Consider the following 21,349-nt stretch of genomic DNA (forward strand, 5'->3'; position numbering starts at 1 on the left):
CCTTTTATTGAAGTGACATGGGAAGGACTTTTCCTAAGTTGGAAATAGTAATTAAGCTGTGCGCAAAAGATGGATGAATCTTAAACAGTTGTTATATATTTAATTCAAAGACCCAAACACTTGGCAAAAAGTTTAGTTCATTAACCTCCACTATTTGAGTTGTTCATAGTTACTGGTTGACTAACTTTAAAGCTGATCCACATCGAAAGCTGATCCACATCGAAAGCTGATCCACAGACCTCTGGGTATAGGGTGGTATATAAATTATAATAATAATAATAATTTATGTGAACAAAAACGAATGACACTGCAAATTTCTGTGCTGCCTCTTAATTTTGTGTAATGGTCTTTATTTTCTTCAGTGGGGTTATTTTTAAAATGCCATTTGCGGACTCTTGTGAGTCAGGCAGACAAGACATTTGAGCCTGTTCAGCCAAGAGAGAATAATGTGCTTTTGGAACAGGTGGCTTCTTCGAGAGATGGATTCCTGGGAGGAGAGAGAGCATTAGGGGGATGTAGGAATAGTGGCGACAACCCCGGAGAGAACTGTAGTCCAAAATACCTGGAAGGCACAAGGCGAAGGACGAGCTTCATTGGTTCACTTTGGGGCAGGATGAGCTTTGGGAGGGTGGAATAAGTCCTGGAATTAAAAACAAAACAAAACCATAGAGTGCATTGTACATGGGAAGAATTGCAGAAATGGCTTGCTCATAACACCATTGGAAAGTGCATCATGGATTCTAGTAGGCCTGAAGTAAAGCATGAGTCAGTAGCTAAAAAGGCTGAGTCAGGAACAAGTTCCATAATTTGACTATTCACTGCACAAAGAGGTACTTCCCTAAATTTTCCAACATTCATTCAGCTTTATTGGATGCCTACAAAGTCCTAGTGTTACGAGAGAGGGAGAAAAAAAATTCTCTGTCCACTTTCTCCATGCCATGCTGAATTTTATAAGCTTCTATCTTATCACCTCTTTCTTTTCTCCGAACTAAAAAGTCCCAAACGCTGCAACCTTCCCGAACGGAGGAGTCTCTCCATCCCCTTGATCATTTTGGTGACCCTTTCCTGAACCATTTCCAACTCTGCAATATCCTTGCAAGAAAGGGGATTTCAGCTAAGTATTAGGAAGAACCTCTTGATGCTGCACACTGGAACAAGGTGGATGGCTTTGCTCTCATTAGAAGGTTTTAAGCAGAGGCTGGATGGTTCCCCTTTAGGGATCTTGAGTTAATAGCACTAGATAGTTGGATTGGTGAACTTGGTGGATTCTTTCAACTCTTACGATTCTGTTAATCTCAAGTTTTTCAGAAAATCAAACTAGGAAAGAAGAGTCCCAGCCTTCAGCCACCCTACAAGGTAGAAGATCACACACTGAGCCATGTGTTTCTTTCTGAGATAAATGGGCAGTCATAATAATAAACAGTCCTATGCATGTCTAGTCAATGGGATTATTCCCAAGTAAGTGCATATAGGACTGGGTACATTCATGGGTACATGAACAGGATCATTATTTAAGCAAACCAAACAAATCCATATGTTCCATCTGCAGACTAATCCTACGGAAATGTAAACGTCATGGAAACTAGCCTTGAGGGGAGTGTGACAGTAGGATAGGCTCTGCAGTTGCTCTGCTCCCAACATACAGAAGTCCTTCTCCAAGGTTATGAGTTCCCTGCTTTGCCATTTCATCTCCTGTGTGGATCATGAATCTTAGTAATTGTTTTAACTGATGCATGAGTAAGAATAGCCAGGTTCAGCTGCTCTAGATAGGGGGCATACCAGCAGCTGCACCAACTCGAAGAGAACCCACAAACTAGGACCAACTCAAGGAGTTCCCCATCCAAGATAGGTTGTACCTCTCCATCTAGATTGATCACATGTACACAGACATGGTATGTCCATCTTGGTCTGCATTAAGGACAGTTTCAGAGCTCGGGACAGCTAACGGAGGATATTCTCATAACTCACCTCGTGTGGCCTTCTAACTGGAAGGAAAGAAGTGTGTCTTATCCTGTTTGTGGATTGGACACCTCTGCAAAACTGTTGTTGTTGTTTAGTCGTGTCCGACTCTTCGTGACCCCATGGACCAGAGCAAGCCAGGCCCTCCTGTCTTCCACTGCCTCCCGCAGTTTGGTCACACTCATGTTTGTAGCTTCGAGAACACTGTCCAACCAAACTACAACTGCTTTTGTGCTAGTGTTACTGATGGAATGATTGCAAACAAAATGCAAAGTCAGAATAGCTGGCCAGGCAGCAGGACTGGTGAGCAACAATTCAGACAAAGGAAGTTAGGACTGATTGATAATGGAACATGAGTCAGCAATTAAGGATGGTTGCATAAAATGCTAATGGACTGCATTAGCAGAAAGCTTCATGTCCAGATTTCAGGAACCAGTGCTGATTTTCTTGGCTCTGATGAGTTCTCAGCTGATGCACTCTGTAAAGTTCTGGATACCACAATTATAAACAAATGAAAGATCCGCCTTGTAGCCCAAATCCTGTTCCAACGGGGCTACGTTGTGCCCTTGTGTAAATAAAGGGTGAAGCATGGTCAGGCTATTCTTGCTAGTTGTGTTTTGTTTTTAAAAGAAGCAAGTTGTGTGCTTCAGCAGTATAGAAGGCAAGACTGGGTTAAAAGAATGAAGAACGTACAGTATAGCTATATTTTCAAGTTCGAGTTTGCAGGCAGAGCAAAAAACCTGACTCCTGGAAGGCACTTAACATGGAGCTGCTCTTGAAGACAGCCTGGAAGCTGCTGCTGGAACAGAATGTGGTAGCATAGCTTTTGACTAGAGGAAGCTACAGGGATTGCTTAACACCAGCCTTGTGCCAACCTCATCATTATTAGTTTGTCTCCAGGCCACATTAATGGGAGTGTGCTTTCCCTAAATGCTCTGGGTGTTTTGTTTTATCTTAATGAGTTGTAGGTGTCCCTGCGTATGTGCCTTTGCCACTGCAGCGTTAAAATTGTGCTAACAGTACATGCAATTCAGGTTGTTACGATTCGCAGCTGCTCTGAAGGCCATATGGCAGAAAGCGACCTATGAACTTGAGAGCTATTTATATTTAAGGGGTGGCGCTGTGATCTAAACCACTGAGCCTCTTGGGCTTGATGATCAGAAGGTTGGCAGTTTGAATCCCCATGACAGGGTGAGCTCCCGTTGCTCTGTCCTAGCTGCTGCCAGCCTAGCAGTTCAAAAGCATGCCAGTGCAAGTAGATAAATAGGTGGCGGGAAGGTAAGTGGCGTTTCCATGCGCTCTGGCACTTGTCACGGTCCTCAGTGCACCAGAAGCGGTTTAGTCCTGCTGGCCACATGACCCGGAAATCTGTCTGTGGACAAACGCCGGCTCCCTTGGCCTGAAAGCGAGATGAGCGCCGCAACCCCATAGTCACCTTTGACTGGACTTAACTGTCCAGGAGTCCTTTAAAAGGAAAAGGTAAAGAGACCCCTGACCATTAGGTCCAGTCGTGGCCGACTCTGGGGTTGCAGCGCTCATTTCGCTTTATTGGCCAAGGGAGCCGGCGTACAGCTTCCGGGTCTTGTGGCCAGCATGACTAAGCCACTTCTGGCAAACCAGAGCAGCGCACAGAAACACCGTTTACCTTCCCACCTATTTATCTACTTGCACTTTGACGTGCTTTCGAACTGCTAGGTTGGCAGGAGCAGGGACCGAGCAACAGGAGCTCACCCCGTTGTGGGGATTCAAACCAGCGACCTTCTGATCGGCAAGTCCTAGGCTCTGTGGTTTAACCCACAGCGCCACCCCCCATAGGAGTCCTTTACCTTGTTACCTTTATATTTAAACAATGCATTAAGTGATTGCATGAATGTGCCACAATTTAAGAAGGATATTGACAAGCTGGAGTGTGTGCAGAGGCGGTCAAGCAAGATGATCAAGGGTCTTCATTTCATATGTTAGTACATTCCTTTTACTCATATTTTCAGCAGTAAACAATGCTATTTAAAAAATTTGTTTGATCACTTTCCTTTTTTTCTGAACCCCTTCTGTTTGAAATTTGCACCAGTATGGTCTATAAAGCATCTCCAACAGGGATGTATGATTGATTGGCATAATTATATTAAAATTGCTATTCCCCCCCTTCCCCCCACTTTATATTTTGATCTTAGCTTCATGCATCAGAGTGGTTGTTTCTGTTTTTAGCCATGCTCAGATTCATTGCTTGAGCCTGAGGGTATAGAGTGCACCGCCTCACAGATGTTGTTAGACTCCAATTCCCATCAGCCCCAGATTATAGCAAGGGTTGCCTTGAAAAATCTGTCTTTAAATTCAGCTCTGTGCAAGGCCAGATGTCAGGATGCGTGATTAAGCCGTACGAATGAAACTAATCTTCGACAAATCGTGAAGGAGGAAGAACGGCAGGTGACACAGCAAGTGAAGAGAGAATAATCAAATCCGGATGGAAGTTCTGCATAATTTCAAGGGAATCTTGGGCTTAGATGAGGAGCGGAATCTATAAATCTCTATGGAACACGAAGTTCAACTTGGATGTAATTAGAGAGAGAGAGATTAGAGAGAGAGAATGAATTATTAATGTGGTTAAGGGATATCCATCCCCACTTAGGACTGCTTTACCCGATATCAGAGGCTGAAACACAACATGCTATCCTGGGATAGGGAAACAACCAGAGATATCCGGGCAGTCAGGAAAATAGAGTACCATATGCTTCTCCAACAGATGTGGACAGATGTAGTATTCTTATTATTCTATTATTAAATTTCTATACCGCCTTTCATCCAAGGATCACAGGGTGGTTTGCAAAATAAAAACACAAAAAGACATACCATAGTAACAAACGAAAACAATAACCCCTACACACAGTTTAAAAGGCCATTGATTGTTTAATTAGCCAAAGCGCTTGGTAGACGATGAATGTTATTGCCTGGCACCTAAAGATATATATCGGAAGCGTTCTTGTGTGGTCACCTAGGAGCCTCAAAGGATGATCTCAGGGTCCGGGTCAATTCCTATGGGGAGAGGCGGTCCTTGAGGTATTGAGGTCCTGAGCCACTTAAGGCTTTATAGGTTAAAAACAGCACTTTGAATTGGGCCCGGAAACTAATCGGCAGCCAGTGCAGTCTGGCCAGAATTGGTCTAATACAGTGGACACTCGGGTTGCGAACGTGATCCACGTGGGAAGCACGTTCGCAACCCGCAGCACCGCATCTGCGCACGCGTGGGTTGCGATTCAGTGCTTCTGCACGTGTGCAAAGCGTGATTTAGCATTTCTGTGCATGCGCAAGTGCCGAAACCCGGAAGTAACCCGTTCCAGTACTTTCGGGTTCGGCACGGTGCACAACCTGGAATCGCGCAACCCGAAGTGTCTGTAACCCAAGGTATGACTGTATGCTCAAACCGTCTTGTCCCGGTGAGCAACTTGGCTGCTGAATTGTGCACCAAGCTGTCTTCAGGGGCAGCCCCACGAATAATGCATTGCAGTAATCTTAACCTAGAGGTTAGCAGAGCATAGGCAACAGATGTGAGGCTATCCCTGTCTAGATATGGGCACAGCTTAGCCACCAGCCAAAGCTGATGGAAGGCACTCTGTATCACTGAAGCCACCTTGAGCTCAAGTGATCTATTATTATTATTATTATTATTATTATTATTATTATTATTATTATTATTATTTCTATACTGCTCTTTATCCGAAGATCACAGGGCAATTTACAATAAGTACCCCCACTAGCAGTAACTACTTTCCACTAACAGTGCCTCAATCTTATCTGGATGGAGCTTCAGTTTGTTAAATCATAGAATCATAGATTGTAGAGTTGCAAGGGAACCTGCGGATCAGGGGTCAGCGACCTTTTTCAGCCGTGGGCTGGTCCATCGTCCCTCAGACCATGCGGTGGGCTAGACTATATTGGGGGGGGGGGGGATGAACGAATTCCCAAGCCCCACAAATAACCCAGAGATGCATTTTAAATAAAAGCACACATTCTACTCATGTAAAAACACGCTGATACCTGGACCGTCCACGGGCCGGATTTAGAAGGCAATTGGTCCACATCCGGCCCCCAGGTCTTAAGTTGCCTACCCCTGCTGTGGATCATCTCGTCCAATCCCCTACAATGCAGGAACATGCAGCTATCCCATACAGGGATCAAACCTGTGACCTTGGCGTTACCAGCACCATGCTCTACCCAACTGAGCTACCCATCTCTCTCATCCAGTCAATTTCCGAGGCAAGACACTGGTCCAGCACTTCCACTGCCTCACCTGCAGATGTAAAGGAGAAATAGAGCTGTGTGTCATCAGCCTATCGCTGGCAACGTACTCCAAAGCTCCAGATGACCTCACCCAGCGGTTTCATGTAGATGTTATATTTTATATTTTTTTATTAGTTTTTTAACATAACATTTTCAACAATTATTAAACATACTTTTATATCTTATACCTTTTTTTTACTTCCATCACATCTGAAATTTTTCCAATCTTATCACCTAATTTACATTTCTTACTTTCACGATTACATTTAAATATTATAACTAATGTCTCTCTTCTTTCTCTTCTTTGCAACATTTCATATATTTCTCCTTACAAAACTTCTTGTAGTCCTACTAGCGTAATTTGTTGATTACAGTTGCTCTTCAAATAGTTCGTATATTTCTTCCAATCTTCTGTAAATCGCTGGTCCCGCAGGTTTCGAATCCTTCCTATCATTTTATCCAATTCTGCGTAGTCCATTAATTTTGTCTGCCATTCTTCTTTCGTCGGTATTTTTTCTTGCTTCCATTTCTGGGCCAACAGGTTTCATGTAGATGTTAAACAGCATCTTAAATTGAACTTTGTGTCCCGCTAGAGATCCAAGATTCTCCTGGTGATCTAGCCTGAGATGATTCCCTTGCAGTTCTGCAGAATTGCCTCCGGATTTCGTTACTCTCATCACTTGCTGCGCCATCTTCCGTTTTTGCTCCTTCGTGATTTGTCCAAGTTTAGTTCTACCCTAACAGTTTAATAACCCTTCTTGACATCCGGCCTCGTGCAGAGCTAAACCCAAAGGCAGATTTCACAGAAACCCTTGTTAAGATCCGCCTCTCCTTCGGCAATTAAAAACACTTGGATAACTACTGTGTGGGCTCAGTGGCGTATTTTTTTTATTTTGTTCCTTGTTTTAAGCACCAGCACTTCAGCTCTGTCAATGCCCCCATTGTTGCCATAAAAAAAGAGCTTTCTGATCGCCCTCCACCACCATCTGTGGGGAGGAAAGCCAAGAGCTCTGTTGAATCTCCTTTGTCAATGGTCTTTGATACAATTCTCAACATGAATACATTTGATGAGGGAGGCTAGCGTTTTCGGAATATTTTCCTAGGCCTGCCTCACTTTCGCAAGCATTCCCCACTTGGAATTGTTCTTATACAGTGGTACCTCAGGTTAAGTACTTAGCTCGTTCCGGAGGTCCGTACTTAACCTGAAACTGTTCTTAACCTGAAGCACCACTTTAGCTAATGGGGCCTCCTGCTGCCGCCGCGCCGCCGGAGCACAATTTCTGTTCACGTCCTGAAGCAAAGTTCTTAACCCGAAGCACTATTTCTGGGTTAGTGGAGTCTGTAACCTGAAGCATATGTAACCCAAGGTACCACTGTAGGTTCTTAAATTTCAACAAACGTCGTCAAGCCTTTGCATGGCTAAGCCTGGTTCTAATGCCCAATGTACTGTGCAGTGGGGCCCTGCAAATCTATCGCTCAAGAGCCTTGACCAATTCATCCATCGAGAAGCTATTGTGATACTAGCATCATGCATTATACATGAGAAGCCCGGTGAAAGTTCGCCCGAGGTCAGTTGAAAAGCTACATTCATGCAGTTTTACACTTCGGGACAGTTCACACCAACTCTCACTACTTTCTGTGTTTCCTCCACCTTTAAAAAACAACAACACTTTTTTCTTTTTAAATATGCTCCAATGTGATCCTTTTGCATTGCTAGATGTTTCAAATACGCATTTGTATAACGTATGCACACAGAGTCAGCCTATTTGTCCGTCTAGCTCAGTAATGTTATTCTAGCAGCAGTTCTCCGGGGAGTTGGAGCGAAGAAAGGTCTTCCATATCACCTGCTACCCGATTCTTCTTTTGTTTGTTTCGAGATGCCTAGGATTAAATTTGGGACTTGTTTCTGCATGCAGAGCATGTACTCTACCACTGCTGAGTTACAGCTCCTCCCATCCTATAAGGCTCCATTTGCACCGTACATTTAAAGCACTACTGTACTACTTGCCCTTGAGGCTGATCCAGAGACTCCAGCGGGTGCAAAATGCCGTCGCAAAGCTCCTTACGGGGTCTCTGCCATGGGAGCATATTCACCCAGTGCTTTACCAACTGCACTGGCTCCCGGTGGAGTACAGGGTCAGGTTTAAGGTGCTGGTTTTGACCTTTAAAGCCCTATGCGGCCTAGGGCCCACGTACCTACGGGACCACCTCTCCTGGTATGCCCCATTAAGGACCTTAAGGTCCACAAGTGACAACATTTTGGAGGTTGCAAGGTGGTTAGATTGGTCTCAACTAGGGCCAGGGCCTTTTCAGTACTGGCCCCGACTTGGTGGAACGCTCTGTCACAAGACACTAGGGCCCTGCGGGACTTGACAACTTTCCGCAGGGCCTGCAAGACAGAGCTGTTCCGCCTGGCCTTTGGTTTGGACTCAGTCTGACCCTTATGTTTCCCTACCCTTATGGTCTTGATTTATCGGCTATTTTAAAATGCGGCTGCATTTTAAATTGCATTTTAACTTGTATTTTAAATTGGGTCCCCCCCCCTCTCTTTTTCTCCTATTATGTTTTTACTGTGATTTTCTTGGTGTTAGCCGCCCTGAGCCCGGCTCTGGCTGGGGAGGGCAGGGTATAAATAAAAATTATTTATTATTATTATTACTTGAAGCAGGCATGAAGTCCTGCAAAGAACCCGGGGAAGTGTAGTTTGCTAAGGGTGCTGAGAGTTTTTTTTGGGGGGGGCTCCTACTCTCCTCAAAGAGCTACAATTTCCAGAGTGGTCTAACAATCATTCCCTCTTCCCAGGGAATTCTGAGAGTTGTAGCTCTGTGGGGGGACCTGTAAGCATTCCCAGGAATCTTTGGCCGAAGCCATGACTCTTTAAAGTGGAATGGTTCTGCTTTAAATGTCTAGTGCAGATGGAGCCTAAGTCACGGTAGGGAAGAAGTCAGGGCTCATTATTCCAGGCTGAAGTTCTGCTCACTGCACACCACACAGAGAATTATTTAAATTATTAAATTATTCTTACTACATTTCCACATCGCTTTGTGAATCTTCGTTTAACGTTCCCATTAAAACTTCATCAGCTCGTGTTTTTTCTAATCATCCGCTAATTTCTCTTAAAAGGGACGTGGGTGGCGCTGTGGGTTAAACCACAGAGCCTAGGACTTGCCGATCAGAAGGTCAGCGGTTCGAATCCCCGTGACAGGGTGAGCTCCCGTTGCTTGGTCTCTGCTCCTGCCAACCTAGCAGTTCGAAAGCACATCAAAGTGCAAGTAGATAAATAGGTACCACTCCAGCAGGAAGGTAAACGGTGTCTCTGTGCGCTGCTCTGGTTCACCAGAAGTGGCTTAGTCATGCTGGCCACATGACCCGGAAGCTGTACGCCGGCTCCCTCGGCCAATAAAGCGAGATGAGCGCTGCAACCCCAGAGTCGGTTACGACTGGACCTAATGGTCAGGGGTCCCTTTACCTTAATTTCTCTTAATATACACATTTAATGATTCAATTTTGCCCAAGATAGACATTTCTACAAAGCAGTTTTACCTAACAGAATGCATTTTGTATGTTAGTGGAAATAACATACAAAATCCATTATATATGGAGAAAGAATTATTATGCACACTTTCCCATACTATGTTTGTTTCTGTTGTCATCTTCTGCGGCGGTCACTCGTAGCCGAGTAAGATTGTCTTCCATGAATATGGTCTTAACAGTGCGTCTGTAAGTGACCGTAGAGGCCAATTCTGAATCCACACATCCACAGTGGGGACATAGGTTTCTAGGATTTGCCAAGCATGCCTTCCTCTTAGCTCATTCCTCCCTTTCACCCAGAGTTCATGCTTCTTCATAATGCCTTCTGTAAAGGCTGTTCTCCAATTGGAGCGCTCGTGTTTGTTTCTGCATGCATTGCTCAGCTGGTGAACTTCATTGCAAAATTCATTGAAGAGTGAATTTCAAGGATTGGGTGTATTTCAGTTCTCAAATTGCTTTGGAAAGTGCAAATTATGTGGGTTTGCCTCCCAGTGTGAACTGAATCTAAGTTCTCTCTCATCTCTAGGCAAAAGGTAGATCGCTGTAGTAGTAGACGGGAAAATCCTGCCTTCCAAATATTTAACAATACCAGCAAAAACTACTGCCCAGCTACCCTCAATTGAACTGCTGAACAGAAGAAAGCATGGGAGTGGATTTTTATGTGAAAGGACTGGCCTGCGTTCAGTTCTGAAACTCAGAACAGATTCCTGAGCTCTGAATTCTTTAATTCTGAATATCTTTTGCACCAGGGTCTGCTTAGCGAATCTTGAGGCTCTAGTATAAAAGAAAGTAGATCCCGTAAGCCTGACGTCAGCTGACCCTTGCTGTGTAGGTCTGGAAACGACTTAAGCTGCTTACGTCTCACAGAAGGCAATGGGATTTAAGCAGTCTGTCTGGGAAATTGCAGCCTTTGTATTATCAGATGTAAGGATGCCCAAATCTCTTCTTGCATATGCCCAAATTGGCTTCTTCGTAAACGTGAGCACTGCACACATTAATGCATCCCTTCTTGTCTGTCCGTATCTGTCTATTGACCTTCATTATTCCTAGCTCATACACTGGCTGCACTTTGACCTTATATTGTTATGCGAATGAGCCAGGGTTAAGCCTTGCCCCCATACGCTCCCCGTTTCCTCCTCCAGCTCTGTTTTTAACTAACCACAGTTTAGTATCAAGTCTGAACCCAGAAGCTTTACTCGAATGAGGCAACTTCAAACCTTGGTTTATCAAGCTGGCTTGTTTCAATACACTGTGGCAATATTAACCCAAATTTAGGGCAATTGCCTATGCCTGGCTCACCCCACTTATTGTTTGCCTACCTTCAGATCTGACTGGGTAGATAAGTTCTCCCTGTCCGCTTTATCTACGCCATGCCAAATTGTATAGACCTCTATCCCCTCCCTTGCACCTTTTTCAAAACTAAAAAGCTCTAAATGTCATAACCTGTCTTCCAACCCCTTGACCTTTTTGTTTCCCCACTTCTGAACTACTGCTTCACACTGAAAGCTGGATGGGGATGGGGGGGGGGGTGAATCACACTTGTGAATGCTCCCTGTGTAAAACATTCCCTGCAAGTATAAATCTAGCACATTGCAGGGAGAGGTTCTAGGCCAGTCTGATCCCTTCTGAGCTACTTTTCTACTTGCAGGAATTTTGTGGGTTCCTTTTTTTTTTTTAACATAGAGAAACATTCAAAATTTTAACTGGAGTGTATTTATTGAGACCCACTTGCAGTTAGAAACAACAACAACAACAACAACAACAACAACAACAACAACAACAACAACAACAACAACAATAATTTATTATTTATAGCCCGTCCATCTGGCTGGGCTTCCCCAGCCACTCTGGGCGGCTTCCAAAAAAATATTAAAATACTGTGATACATCAAACATTAAAAGCTTCCCTAAACAGGGCTGCCTTCAGATGTCTTCTAAAAGTCTGGTAGTTGTTCTCTTTGACATCTGGTGGGAGGGCGTTCCACAGGGCGGGTGCCACTACCGAGAAGGCCCTCTGCCTGGTTCCCTGTAACTTGGCTTCTCGCAGTGAGGGAACCACCAGAAGGCCCTCAGTGCTGGACTTCAGTATCCGGGTAGAACGATGGGGGTGGAGACACTCCTTCAGGTATACTGGACCGAGGCCGTTATGTTATATAATCACCTCCACCTTCTGCATGTGTACCTGAGACTTCAGTCTCAGTGGATTTGTAAAGAGAGAAAAACCCTATCTTCTAAGCCACACAGTGATGGGGTGAGGGACTTTTCTGTTCTTCCCACAGTGACTGCTTATACCACTTCAGTAAGGTGTCACTTCTGATTTGGTGCTAACTGCGGTTATTAACTCAGGGATGGTCATGCAGCTTGGGTTTAGAATGCCACTTGCTAGCCTAGGAGAAGCCAAAATCCTGCCTTCCAGATGTCTGTTGGACTACAGCTCCCATCTGGCCCAGCCAGCATGAACAGTAGTCAGGGATTTGAAGTCCAAAACATCCTGTTCGCCACCCCAAATGAAATCAGGAAGAGTCACCAGCCTGCCTTTCAACAATGTGTGTTTAAGTACAAAAGAAAAGATGTTACCGTGCTACCTTGGTTGTCAAACTTAATCCGTTCCAGGAGTCCTTCGAAAACCAAGGCGCGGCTTCCGATTGGCTGCAGGAGCTTCCTGCTCTCAAGTGGAAGCCGCGTCGGACGTTCGGCTTCTGAAAAACGTTCGCAAACCGGATCACTCATTTCCAGGTTTCTGGCGTTTGGGAGCTGATTTGTTCGGGAGCCAAGCCGTTTGAGTACCAAGGTACCACTGTATTTCCTTGAGGCTTGGGCACAAGCAAAATTTGCTGGGATTTTAAATTTCACTTTCGCGTTCCACCGAACTGGGTTTCCGCCTAAAAAAAATTGGAGATCATTTGCCTGGATAAATGTTTATCTCTTTTTAAAAAAAACTTTTTCGTGCGCACACATGTACACTTCCAAATTCAAAAAAGAAAAGGTTAAGATATAAAAAACCTCTCTCTTTCTCTTTTGTAGGTCACGAACCTGGACTTGTGCAGCTGGTGAACTATTATAGAGGAGCTGATAAGCTTTGCCGCAAAGCTTCTTTAGTGAAGTAGGTTTGGCTCTTTATTTGCTTTCTTGTGACTGTGGGTTATAAGGGACCCTGTGCAGCACGTTTTTGTCATTTTTTCCTGAAGTTACATGGAAGGGGGCAGCTAGATGCAGGATACTTGGGGGGGGGGGCACGCGAGGGAAGGAGAGGTCCCATTGTGCAAGCAGAAGTCCTTGCACAGGGCTGCCACAGACATGAATCTTGCCCTGAGGATATTTACACCCTTGACATTTGTATTCTAAAAAACAATGTTTATAATCATTTTTCCTTACTGTATGTTATGAGCCTTCCTTTAAAACCCTGACCTTTTCTTGTGAAGGTGAAATAAATTACAGTGGTACCTCGAGTTAAGAACTTAATTCGTTCCAGAGGTCCGTTCTTAACCTGAAACTGTTCTTAACCTAAAGCACCACTTTTAGCTAATGGGGCCTCCTGCTGCTGCCACACCGCCAGAGCACGATTTCTGTTCTTATCCTGAAGCAAAGTTCTTAACCCGAGGTAATATTTCTGGGTTAGCGGAGTCTGTAACCTGAAGCGTATGTAACCTGAAGCGTATGTAACCCGAGGTACCACTGTACTGGGCCATTCTGCCATAGTTGTATGTCCTTTTCGAGATACATCTCTTGATAGATATGCAAAATGTAGTATAAACAACAAAGAGATTTGTGGCACCTTAAAGACTATGGCTTGCACCCCGTAATTGTACAGTCAGTGCAAGGCTTTTCTCTTGTGTAGTGGGACTTCCTCCACTTACGCACGCCCTAAGTCTGTTCTGTTCTGCGTTTTCCCCAAATCCCATGGAGCAGATTCGGGGAAGGGAGGAAAGTCCCTTTGTGCAAGAAAATCCTTGTGCTTATGGGACATGAGAGCTGCCCTCAACAAATTTATTACTTCGTAAGCCTCAGTGAACTCAAGCTCACCCCTCTCCCTTTTTGCTGTTTCCTCTTAATAGCAACAAATCGCACCTTTTCCCCTGCAGCAGACCCCGCAATTTCTTCCTTTCAACTTGTAAGAATATGAAACACAAAGCGTTCTTTGAAATAATAAATGGTACTAGGACTGGAAACCTTCCTTTGGCGATCCGCTTTCAGACCTAGCGTGATTTCCATGAAGCCGCCTGACACGCCACTCTGATTCTGTGCGAAAGGTGCTTGAGGGCTTGTTTTGATGTGGTCTAAACCACTGAGCCTCTTGGGCTTGTCGATCAGAAGGTCGGCAGTTCAAATCTGCGCAACAGGGTGAGCTCCCGTTGCGCTGTCCCAGCACCTGCCAGCCTAGCAGCTCGAAAGCACGCCAGTGCAAGTAGATAAATAAGTACCACTGTGGCGGGAAGGTGAACGGCGTTTCCGTGCGCTCTGGTTTCTGTCACGGTGTCCCGTTGTGCCAGAAGCGGTTTAGTCCTGCTGGCCACATGACCCAGAAAGCTGTCTGTGGACAAACGCCGGCTCCCTCAGCCTGTAAAGCAAGATGAGCGCTGCAACCCCATAGTCGCCTTTCACTGGACTTAACCGCCGGGGGGTCCTTTACCTTTATATAGTGGCATAATGTAGGCCTTTTCATGCTGCCTTTATTTGCATATGGAGATAAGCCTTGAGGCTGCGTGACTCGTTAATTTCAAATGAGCCTTCCTTAAAAACCTTGACCTTTTCTTGTGAAGGCGAAATAAATTACTGGGCGATTCTGCCATAGTTGTGTGTCCTTTTCAAGATACATCTCTTGATTGACCTTTTGCAAAATTATATTCCGCTTGGCCTTTAGTGCTAGAAATCAAGCTGGAATTAACTAGAGTGTCTTCTTCTACAACTGCATGTCAGTTTAACTCAAGGACTAAAACTGATCTTAATCCTCCTAGATTTCGACCCAAACCACCTCAGTAAAAATTCTCACCAATTACCCTGCCAGGGTTCAGAAAACCGTGAAAATTACCCTGCACTCAGTTCTCATCTGTGGCTCCTACAGGTGAAACTCGGAAAATTAGAATATTGTGGAAAAGTTCATTTATTTCAGTAATTCAACTTAAAAGGTGAAACTAATATATGAAATAGACTCACGACATGCAAAGCGAGATATGTCAAGCCTTTATTTGTTATGATTGTGATGATTATGACGTACAGCTGATGAAAACTCCAAATTAACAATCTCAGAAAATTAGAATATTAAATGAAATCAGAAGCTGTCAGCATGTGACAGTGGCCACATCCTGGGAAATGGCTTCAACAGGCCGGCCAAACCAGGTGAGGGGAGCCGATGGGTCTCAAACCCTCAGTGAGTTAGGGGCTTCCCCTGCATGCGAAGACAGGCTCTGGTGGATTGAGCGGACGAGACCAATAGTGAGTCCAAGGATCAAGAAGGCGGTTTCTGCATGTGCTGTAGAAGGAAGTGAAAGGCACATGGGACTCTTCAGCCTGGAAAGGTAGCCCATATAGGGATATCTTTAGGAGAAGAAGAGGCTACGGAGTACCTCCAAATTTTACAGCAGAGAGATATTGAAGATAACGACTTGCCCCTTTCGGGAAGCCTTCTAAGTGGAGATCTCTCCCTCGCCCCCATTCAGTATCTGCGGTTGCTCGAGAGTAACCAGGCCAGACTCCGACCTGTCTTTTACAGGCTTTATTTTGGTGCAAGCTATTTACAGTGAGGGACGCGGGTGGCGCTGTGGGTAAAAGCCTCAGCGCCTAGGGCTTGCCGATCGAAAGGTCGGCGGTTCGAATCCCCGCGGCGGGGTGCGCTCCCATTGCTCGGTCCCAGCGCCTGCCAACCTAGCAGTTCGAAAGCACCTTCGGGTGCAAGTAGATAAATAGGGACCTCTTACTAGCGGGAAGGTAAACGGCGTTCCGTGTGCTGCGCTGGCTTGCCAGATGCAGCTTTGTCACGCTGGCCACGTGACCCGGAAGTGTCTCCGGACAGCGCTGGCCCCCGGCCTCTTAAGTGAGATGGGCACACAACCCTAGAGTCTGTCAAGACTGGCCCCTACGGGCAGGGGTACCTTTACCTTTTACTTATTTACAGTGAAGAGCGTCATAAGTTCATGTCTGGCTCAATCGCTAGCAGAATCCAGGAGTGGTCTGTTTTTGTACCTCCCCCAACGTAAAAGTTTCGTTACCCCCCAGCCGTTTCCGCCCCTCCCTGCGCCTCAGACTACTGCGCAGGATGGGCGATGGCAAGAGCGTGCTTCCCTCCTCTCCGGCTTGCTCAGGAGTGGTGCTACGGCTTTTACTAGCATCCTCTGGTCCTTGCACCTCTGCTCCACTAGAGGTGGGGCTTTCCTCCTCACCGGAAGAGGAACTGCTTCGCAAGATTTTCGGAGGCTCCCTGTAACGCAACTGCCCTTCTATCTCTCGCCTCTGAGCCAATGGCAGTTCCCTGACAGATATAAATGTTTATGTGTCTATATAAATGGTTTTTTAATATGCCATGCTTTTGAATTGTGTTTATATATGCAGTTGTAGTGTGAAACTGTTTTGAACTGGTTCGTAAAGGAACTAAATGGTGGTGGTCGTGATGATTTGAAAGGTCTTTCAACTCCAGCATGCCCTATGGAGGGGGAAAACCCAACTCAAATTAAATCCTTGTCTCTTTCTTTAGACTAATCAAGACAAGTCCTGAATTAGCAGAATCTTGCACATGGTTCCCGGAGTCGTATGTGATTTACCCAACTAATCTCAAGACTCCAGTGGCTCCAGCACAGAATGGGACTCATCATTTGATAAACAACCCAAGAACGGATGAAAGGGAAGTTTTCCTGGCATCCTATCAGAAGAGGAAAGAAAGCGGAGAGGGAAGTGTGTGGATAGCCAAATCTTCGGCGGGGGCCAAAGGTGAGCAAAGAGAGTCTCAAATTATTGAGATATTTATCCAATAGATGCTAGAGCAGTGTGACAGCTAAGAGGCCGAGGCGCAAATCAAAAGAGCCACAGACCCACTCACGGTCTCAGTGTCTTACAGCAAAGACGTAATAATATTGTATGCTTTTTTTTAAAAAAAGTATGTCTCTTTGGTGTGTGTGTGTATAATTTTTATTAAGTTTTCTATTTTACAATTTAAAATATTCATTAAACAACCCTAAAATGTCATTGACTTCCCCTTTTCCATGGTTCAATTTGCATATCATAAATCCCTGCATATTTTACATAAACTAAACCATTCAGTATTCCATTATTACTTCTATCAAAACTTTTTTACACTGTTGAATTTATCTTAATGCTGCCAACGTTTTCAAGTGTACACAGTCTCCCCCCATATATTCAATAAACATTTTCCAGTCTTCTTGTTCTCTTATTCTATACGTTAGGCCTGCAAACTGCACATATTCCACCACTTTAAGTTGCCATTCTTCTTTGGTTGGGACCTCGCTCTTTTTCCATTTTGGGGCTAATTAAACACGGGCCACAGTAGTGGCATACATAAATAGCCTTTTTTGACGCCTGGGAATTTGCATCTGAATTATCCCCAACAAAAGGGACACTGGTTTTTTTTTGAAAAGTACTTTTAAACATTCCCCCCCCCCCAATTCATTATAAATCATTTCCCAATACTCATTTACCCTTTTACAGGTCTACCACATATGAAAGAACGTTCCCTCAATCTCATTGCACCTCCAACACTTATCTGATTCTGTCTTATACATGTATAAGATGTATTTAAAAGTATGTTTCTACCCTGCTTTTTAGCCAAAATGGCTCCCAGAACGGCTTGCAAAGATGAGCAGTAATATTACTCTTTCCCACAGGCTTACAATCTAAAAGGGATGGCACACAATGGAAAAGGGTTGGAGGGGATGGAAAGTCATTGTTCTTTTTTTCTTATCACTTCTTTGTTGAGGTGGAGGCTTGTACAGTGCTGCCTCGCAAGACGAAATTAATCCGTTCCGCGAGTCTCTTCGTCTTGCGGTTTTTTCGTCTTGTGAAGCACGGCTATTAGCGGCTTAGCGGCTATTAACGGCTATTAACGGCTTAGCAGCTTTAAGAAAAAGGAAACAAACTCGCAAGAACTCGCAAGACGTTTCGTCTTGCGAAGCAAGCCCATAGGGAAATTTGTCTTGCGGAACGACTCAAAAAACAGAAAACCCTTTCGTCTAGCGAGTTTTTCGTCTTGCGAGGCATTCGTCTTGCGGGGCACCACTGTACTTCCTGTCCAACTTCTTCGCTTTCGTCTTTTCCTCCTGGTTAGGTGAAGGAATTCTTATTTCTTCGGAGGCTACGGAACTTCTGGACTTCATAGATAATCAAGGACAAGTGCATGTGATTCAGAAATACCTTGAGAAGCCTATGCTTTTAGAACCAGGTCATCGCAAATTTGATATTAGGTAAGCTATTTTCATATTGATATTTCAGCTCAGTGAAGGTTTGGTGTGAAAGGCTGGTCATTAAATCTGATACTTCTGAACTGAAAATTTTCTTAATGGTTTTAAAAACACCACCTCTATATTTTTTCCACCTTCTAGAAGCTGGGTGCTAGTGGATCACCAGTATAATATCTACCTCTACAGAGAAGGCGTTCTACGGACCTCTTCCGAACCTTACAATAGTGCTAATTTCCTAGACAAAACCTGCCATTTGACCAATCACTGCATACAGAAGGAATATTCAAAGAACTATGGGAGATATGAAGAAGGGAATGAGATGTTTTTTGAGGAGTTTAATCAGTATCTGATGAGCGCTTTGAACATTACTCTGGAAAACACAATCTTATTGCAAGTCAAAAATATAATAAGGTAACGTGTTTTACATTTGTTAACAACTGTTCCCAGAGGATTCTTCCAAGACAAAGGTTACCATTATTAATCAATCAATGATTGATTGGGGTTTTTTTCACGAATGCTTTTAGAATTAGGGTATTGTGTTAATTTGTTGTACACTCATACCTTGGATCCCAAACACCCTGGAACTTGGACGTTTTGGCTCCTGAACGTCACAAACCCAGAAGTGATTGTTCCGGTTTGTGAACGTTCTTTTGGAACTCGAACATCCAACGGGGCTTACATGGCTTCTGATTGGCTGCAGGGTGCAGCCAATCAGAAGCAGCAATTTGGTTTTTGAACATTCTGGAAGTCGAACGGACTTCTGGAACGGATTCCGTTCAACTTCCAAGGTTGTACTTTAATGTCACTGTTAGTCCCTAGAAGAACACAAGAACTTAAGAAGGGTTTGCTGGATCTGACCAATGGAACAACCTGCCTGCCAATTTTGTGATGGCCCAAGCACAGTTTGGCATTTACAAAGCACATATAAAGCACATATTTTAATTAATATTATTTCCCCCTGCTTTTATATAAACTCCTGTAGACCATAATTGCTTCCCGTATAATATATCTCTTTCTTTATGGCCGACAGTCCCAGCAGCGGATGTTACTATGCATTACAGTGGTACCTCGGGTTAAGTACTTAATTTGTTCCGGAGGTGCGTTCTTAACCTGAAACTGTTCTTAACCTGAAGTACCACTTTAGCTAATGGGGCCTCCTGCTGCTGCCACACTGCCGGGGCACAATTTCTGTTCTCATCCTGAAGCAAAGTTCTTAACCCGAGGTATTATTTCTGGGTTAGCGGAGTTTGTAACCTGAAGCGTATGTAACCTGAAGCGTATGTAACCCGAGGTCCCACTGTATTTGGTGTTTGTTAAAATTGGGATGGTTTTAGCATATACAGTTTGACAAAGATTTGTCAGTGTGTTCGGACTGTTGTTTTATTTTCGATTTTGCTGTTCTGTAATTGGTGTGTGTGATATGTTTAATAATAATAATAATAATAATAATAATAGGTTCTCTGACCCTAGTGTAGCAAATTAAACTTCTAATGACAGGCCACTATGAAGAGTGAGTGGATTCTGCCATCTAGGCCAGAATAAAAGCAAATCAATGCTTTTATTTGCTGTCATAGTTGTGAATACCCAATGGTGGAATAAGCCCATTGAAATGAATGGATATGATTAACTTAGGTGTATTCTGAGTGTCACCTTAATACAGTACTTCCTCCTGGCACCCAGTCAGAGAGGCAGTTGCTTCCTACCTCAGCTTAACATAACTATTACATGGATAACAACCTAACATAATGCTTTGAGCTGGGGTGCCGAAATTCCAGGGGAGCAGAAAATATGTGTATGTGACAACGGCTGTGTGGATGTTATTGGCCCAGAGATGGAAAGAATATAAAGTCCCTACCAGAGAAGAATAGCAGATCGAGTTGATGGATTACGCTGAAATGACGGGAAGAATCAGAAATCAGGAAGACCAAATTTTTTAATAAGGAATGGGGGAAATTTATAATTTATCTTAAAAACCATTGTAAACAGTTAAAATTGTTAGTAGGATCGGAATAACACTTGTCGTTTAATAGTGAATTTTGGACAAAATGGAGAGGTAAAAGATTTGGATTACTATAAAAGATTATAAAACAATAGGACCCACAAAGGGGAGGAGGGAAGTCCAGGAGATTTGGATAAAAAGGTAAAGGGACCCCTGACCATTAGTTGTGGCTGACTCTGGGGTTGCAGCGCTCATCTCGCTTTATTGGCCGAGGGAGCCAGCGTACAGCTTCCAGGTCATGTGGCCAGCATGACTCAGCTGCTTTTGGTGAAGCAGAGCAGCGCACGGAAGCGCTGTTTACCTTCCCGCTGGAGCGGTACCTATTTATCTACTTGCACTTTGACGTGCTTTTGAACTGCTAGGTTGGCAGAAGCAGGGACCGAGCAACGGGAGCTCACCCCGTCGCGGGGATTCGAACCGCCGACCTTCTGATCGGCAAGCCCTAGGCTCTGTGGTTTAACCCACAGCGCCACCCACGTCCCTTGAATGTTGGATATGTGACTGTAAAACTGAAAAGCAAATAAATAAATTTATATAATAATAATAGTAATAATAATGATGATGATGATGCTTTGGGCTGATATCAGGCGTGCTCTGTCCTTTTTCCCCGCAGAAGCTGCCTTATGTGTATAGAACCTGCTATCAGCACCAAACACCTTCATTACCAGAGTTTCCAGCTCTTTGGCTTCGATTTCATGGTGGATGAAGACTTGAAGGTCTGGCTGATCGAAGTGAATGGTGCCCCTGCGTGTGCCCAGTAAGTTCTTGTCGCATGTTGGCATGCTTTTCCCGCGTGTGAGTGAGCTGTGTCGCAATATAGAATACCCTGTAAATTCCAGACCCTTGTTGTTTTGCTTTTTTTGTGGGGAGATGGCGATTGTGGACCCACGAGCATTTTTCCCTCCCCCTTTAAAGCTGATGTAGGTGCTGGAGAGAGAGGTTTGGAAGAGAGAGTCTTACATTCTCGGGGCAGAGCTGTTGTTATTTTGGGTTTTTTTACTTACTTTTTTTTTGAAATATTTTTTATTTGGTTTTACAAATATAAACTTATAACAGTACAACCACACACATCAACAGATTCCTCCGAATCTCTGGACTTCCCATCTTCTCCTCCATGGGTCCCATTATCAAACCTTTCATGCGGCAATACGGTCCATGTTTTATATAACTCCATTATCTCC

General features: G+C 44.3%; 1 protein-coding gene across 2 annotated transcripts in view; it reads left to right on the forward strand.

Annotated features, from left to right (window-relative positions):
- TTL (tubulin tyrosine ligase) overlaps positions 1-21,349 on the forward strand; it is a 31,570-nt gene that overhangs the window by 1,661 nt on the left and 8,560 nt on the right. Inside the window, exons 2-6 of one of the 2 annotated variants that reach the window (XM_028724920.2) lie at positions 12,789-12,867; positions 16,453-16,685; positions 18,037-18,172; positions 18,311-18,580; positions 20,782-20,925. In XM_028724920.2, coding sequence (XP_028580753.1) covers positions 12,789-12,867; positions 16,453-16,685; positions 18,037-18,172; positions 18,311-18,580; positions 20,782-20,925 — 862 coding nt within the window. The remainder of the gene's footprint in view (positions 1-12,788; positions 12,868-16,452; positions 16,686-18,036; positions 18,173-18,310; positions 18,581-20,781; positions 20,926-21,349) is intronic. The other variant, XM_077925503.1, reaches the window with a different exon arrangement.

This window comes from Podarcis muralis, chromosome 3 (genome assembly GCF_964188315.1).
Source record: "Podarcis muralis chromosome 3, rPodMur119.hap1.1, whole genome shotgun sequence".
NCBI classification, from domain to species: Eukaryota; Metazoa; Chordata; class Lepidosauria; order Squamata; family Lacertidae; genus Podarcis; species Podarcis muralis.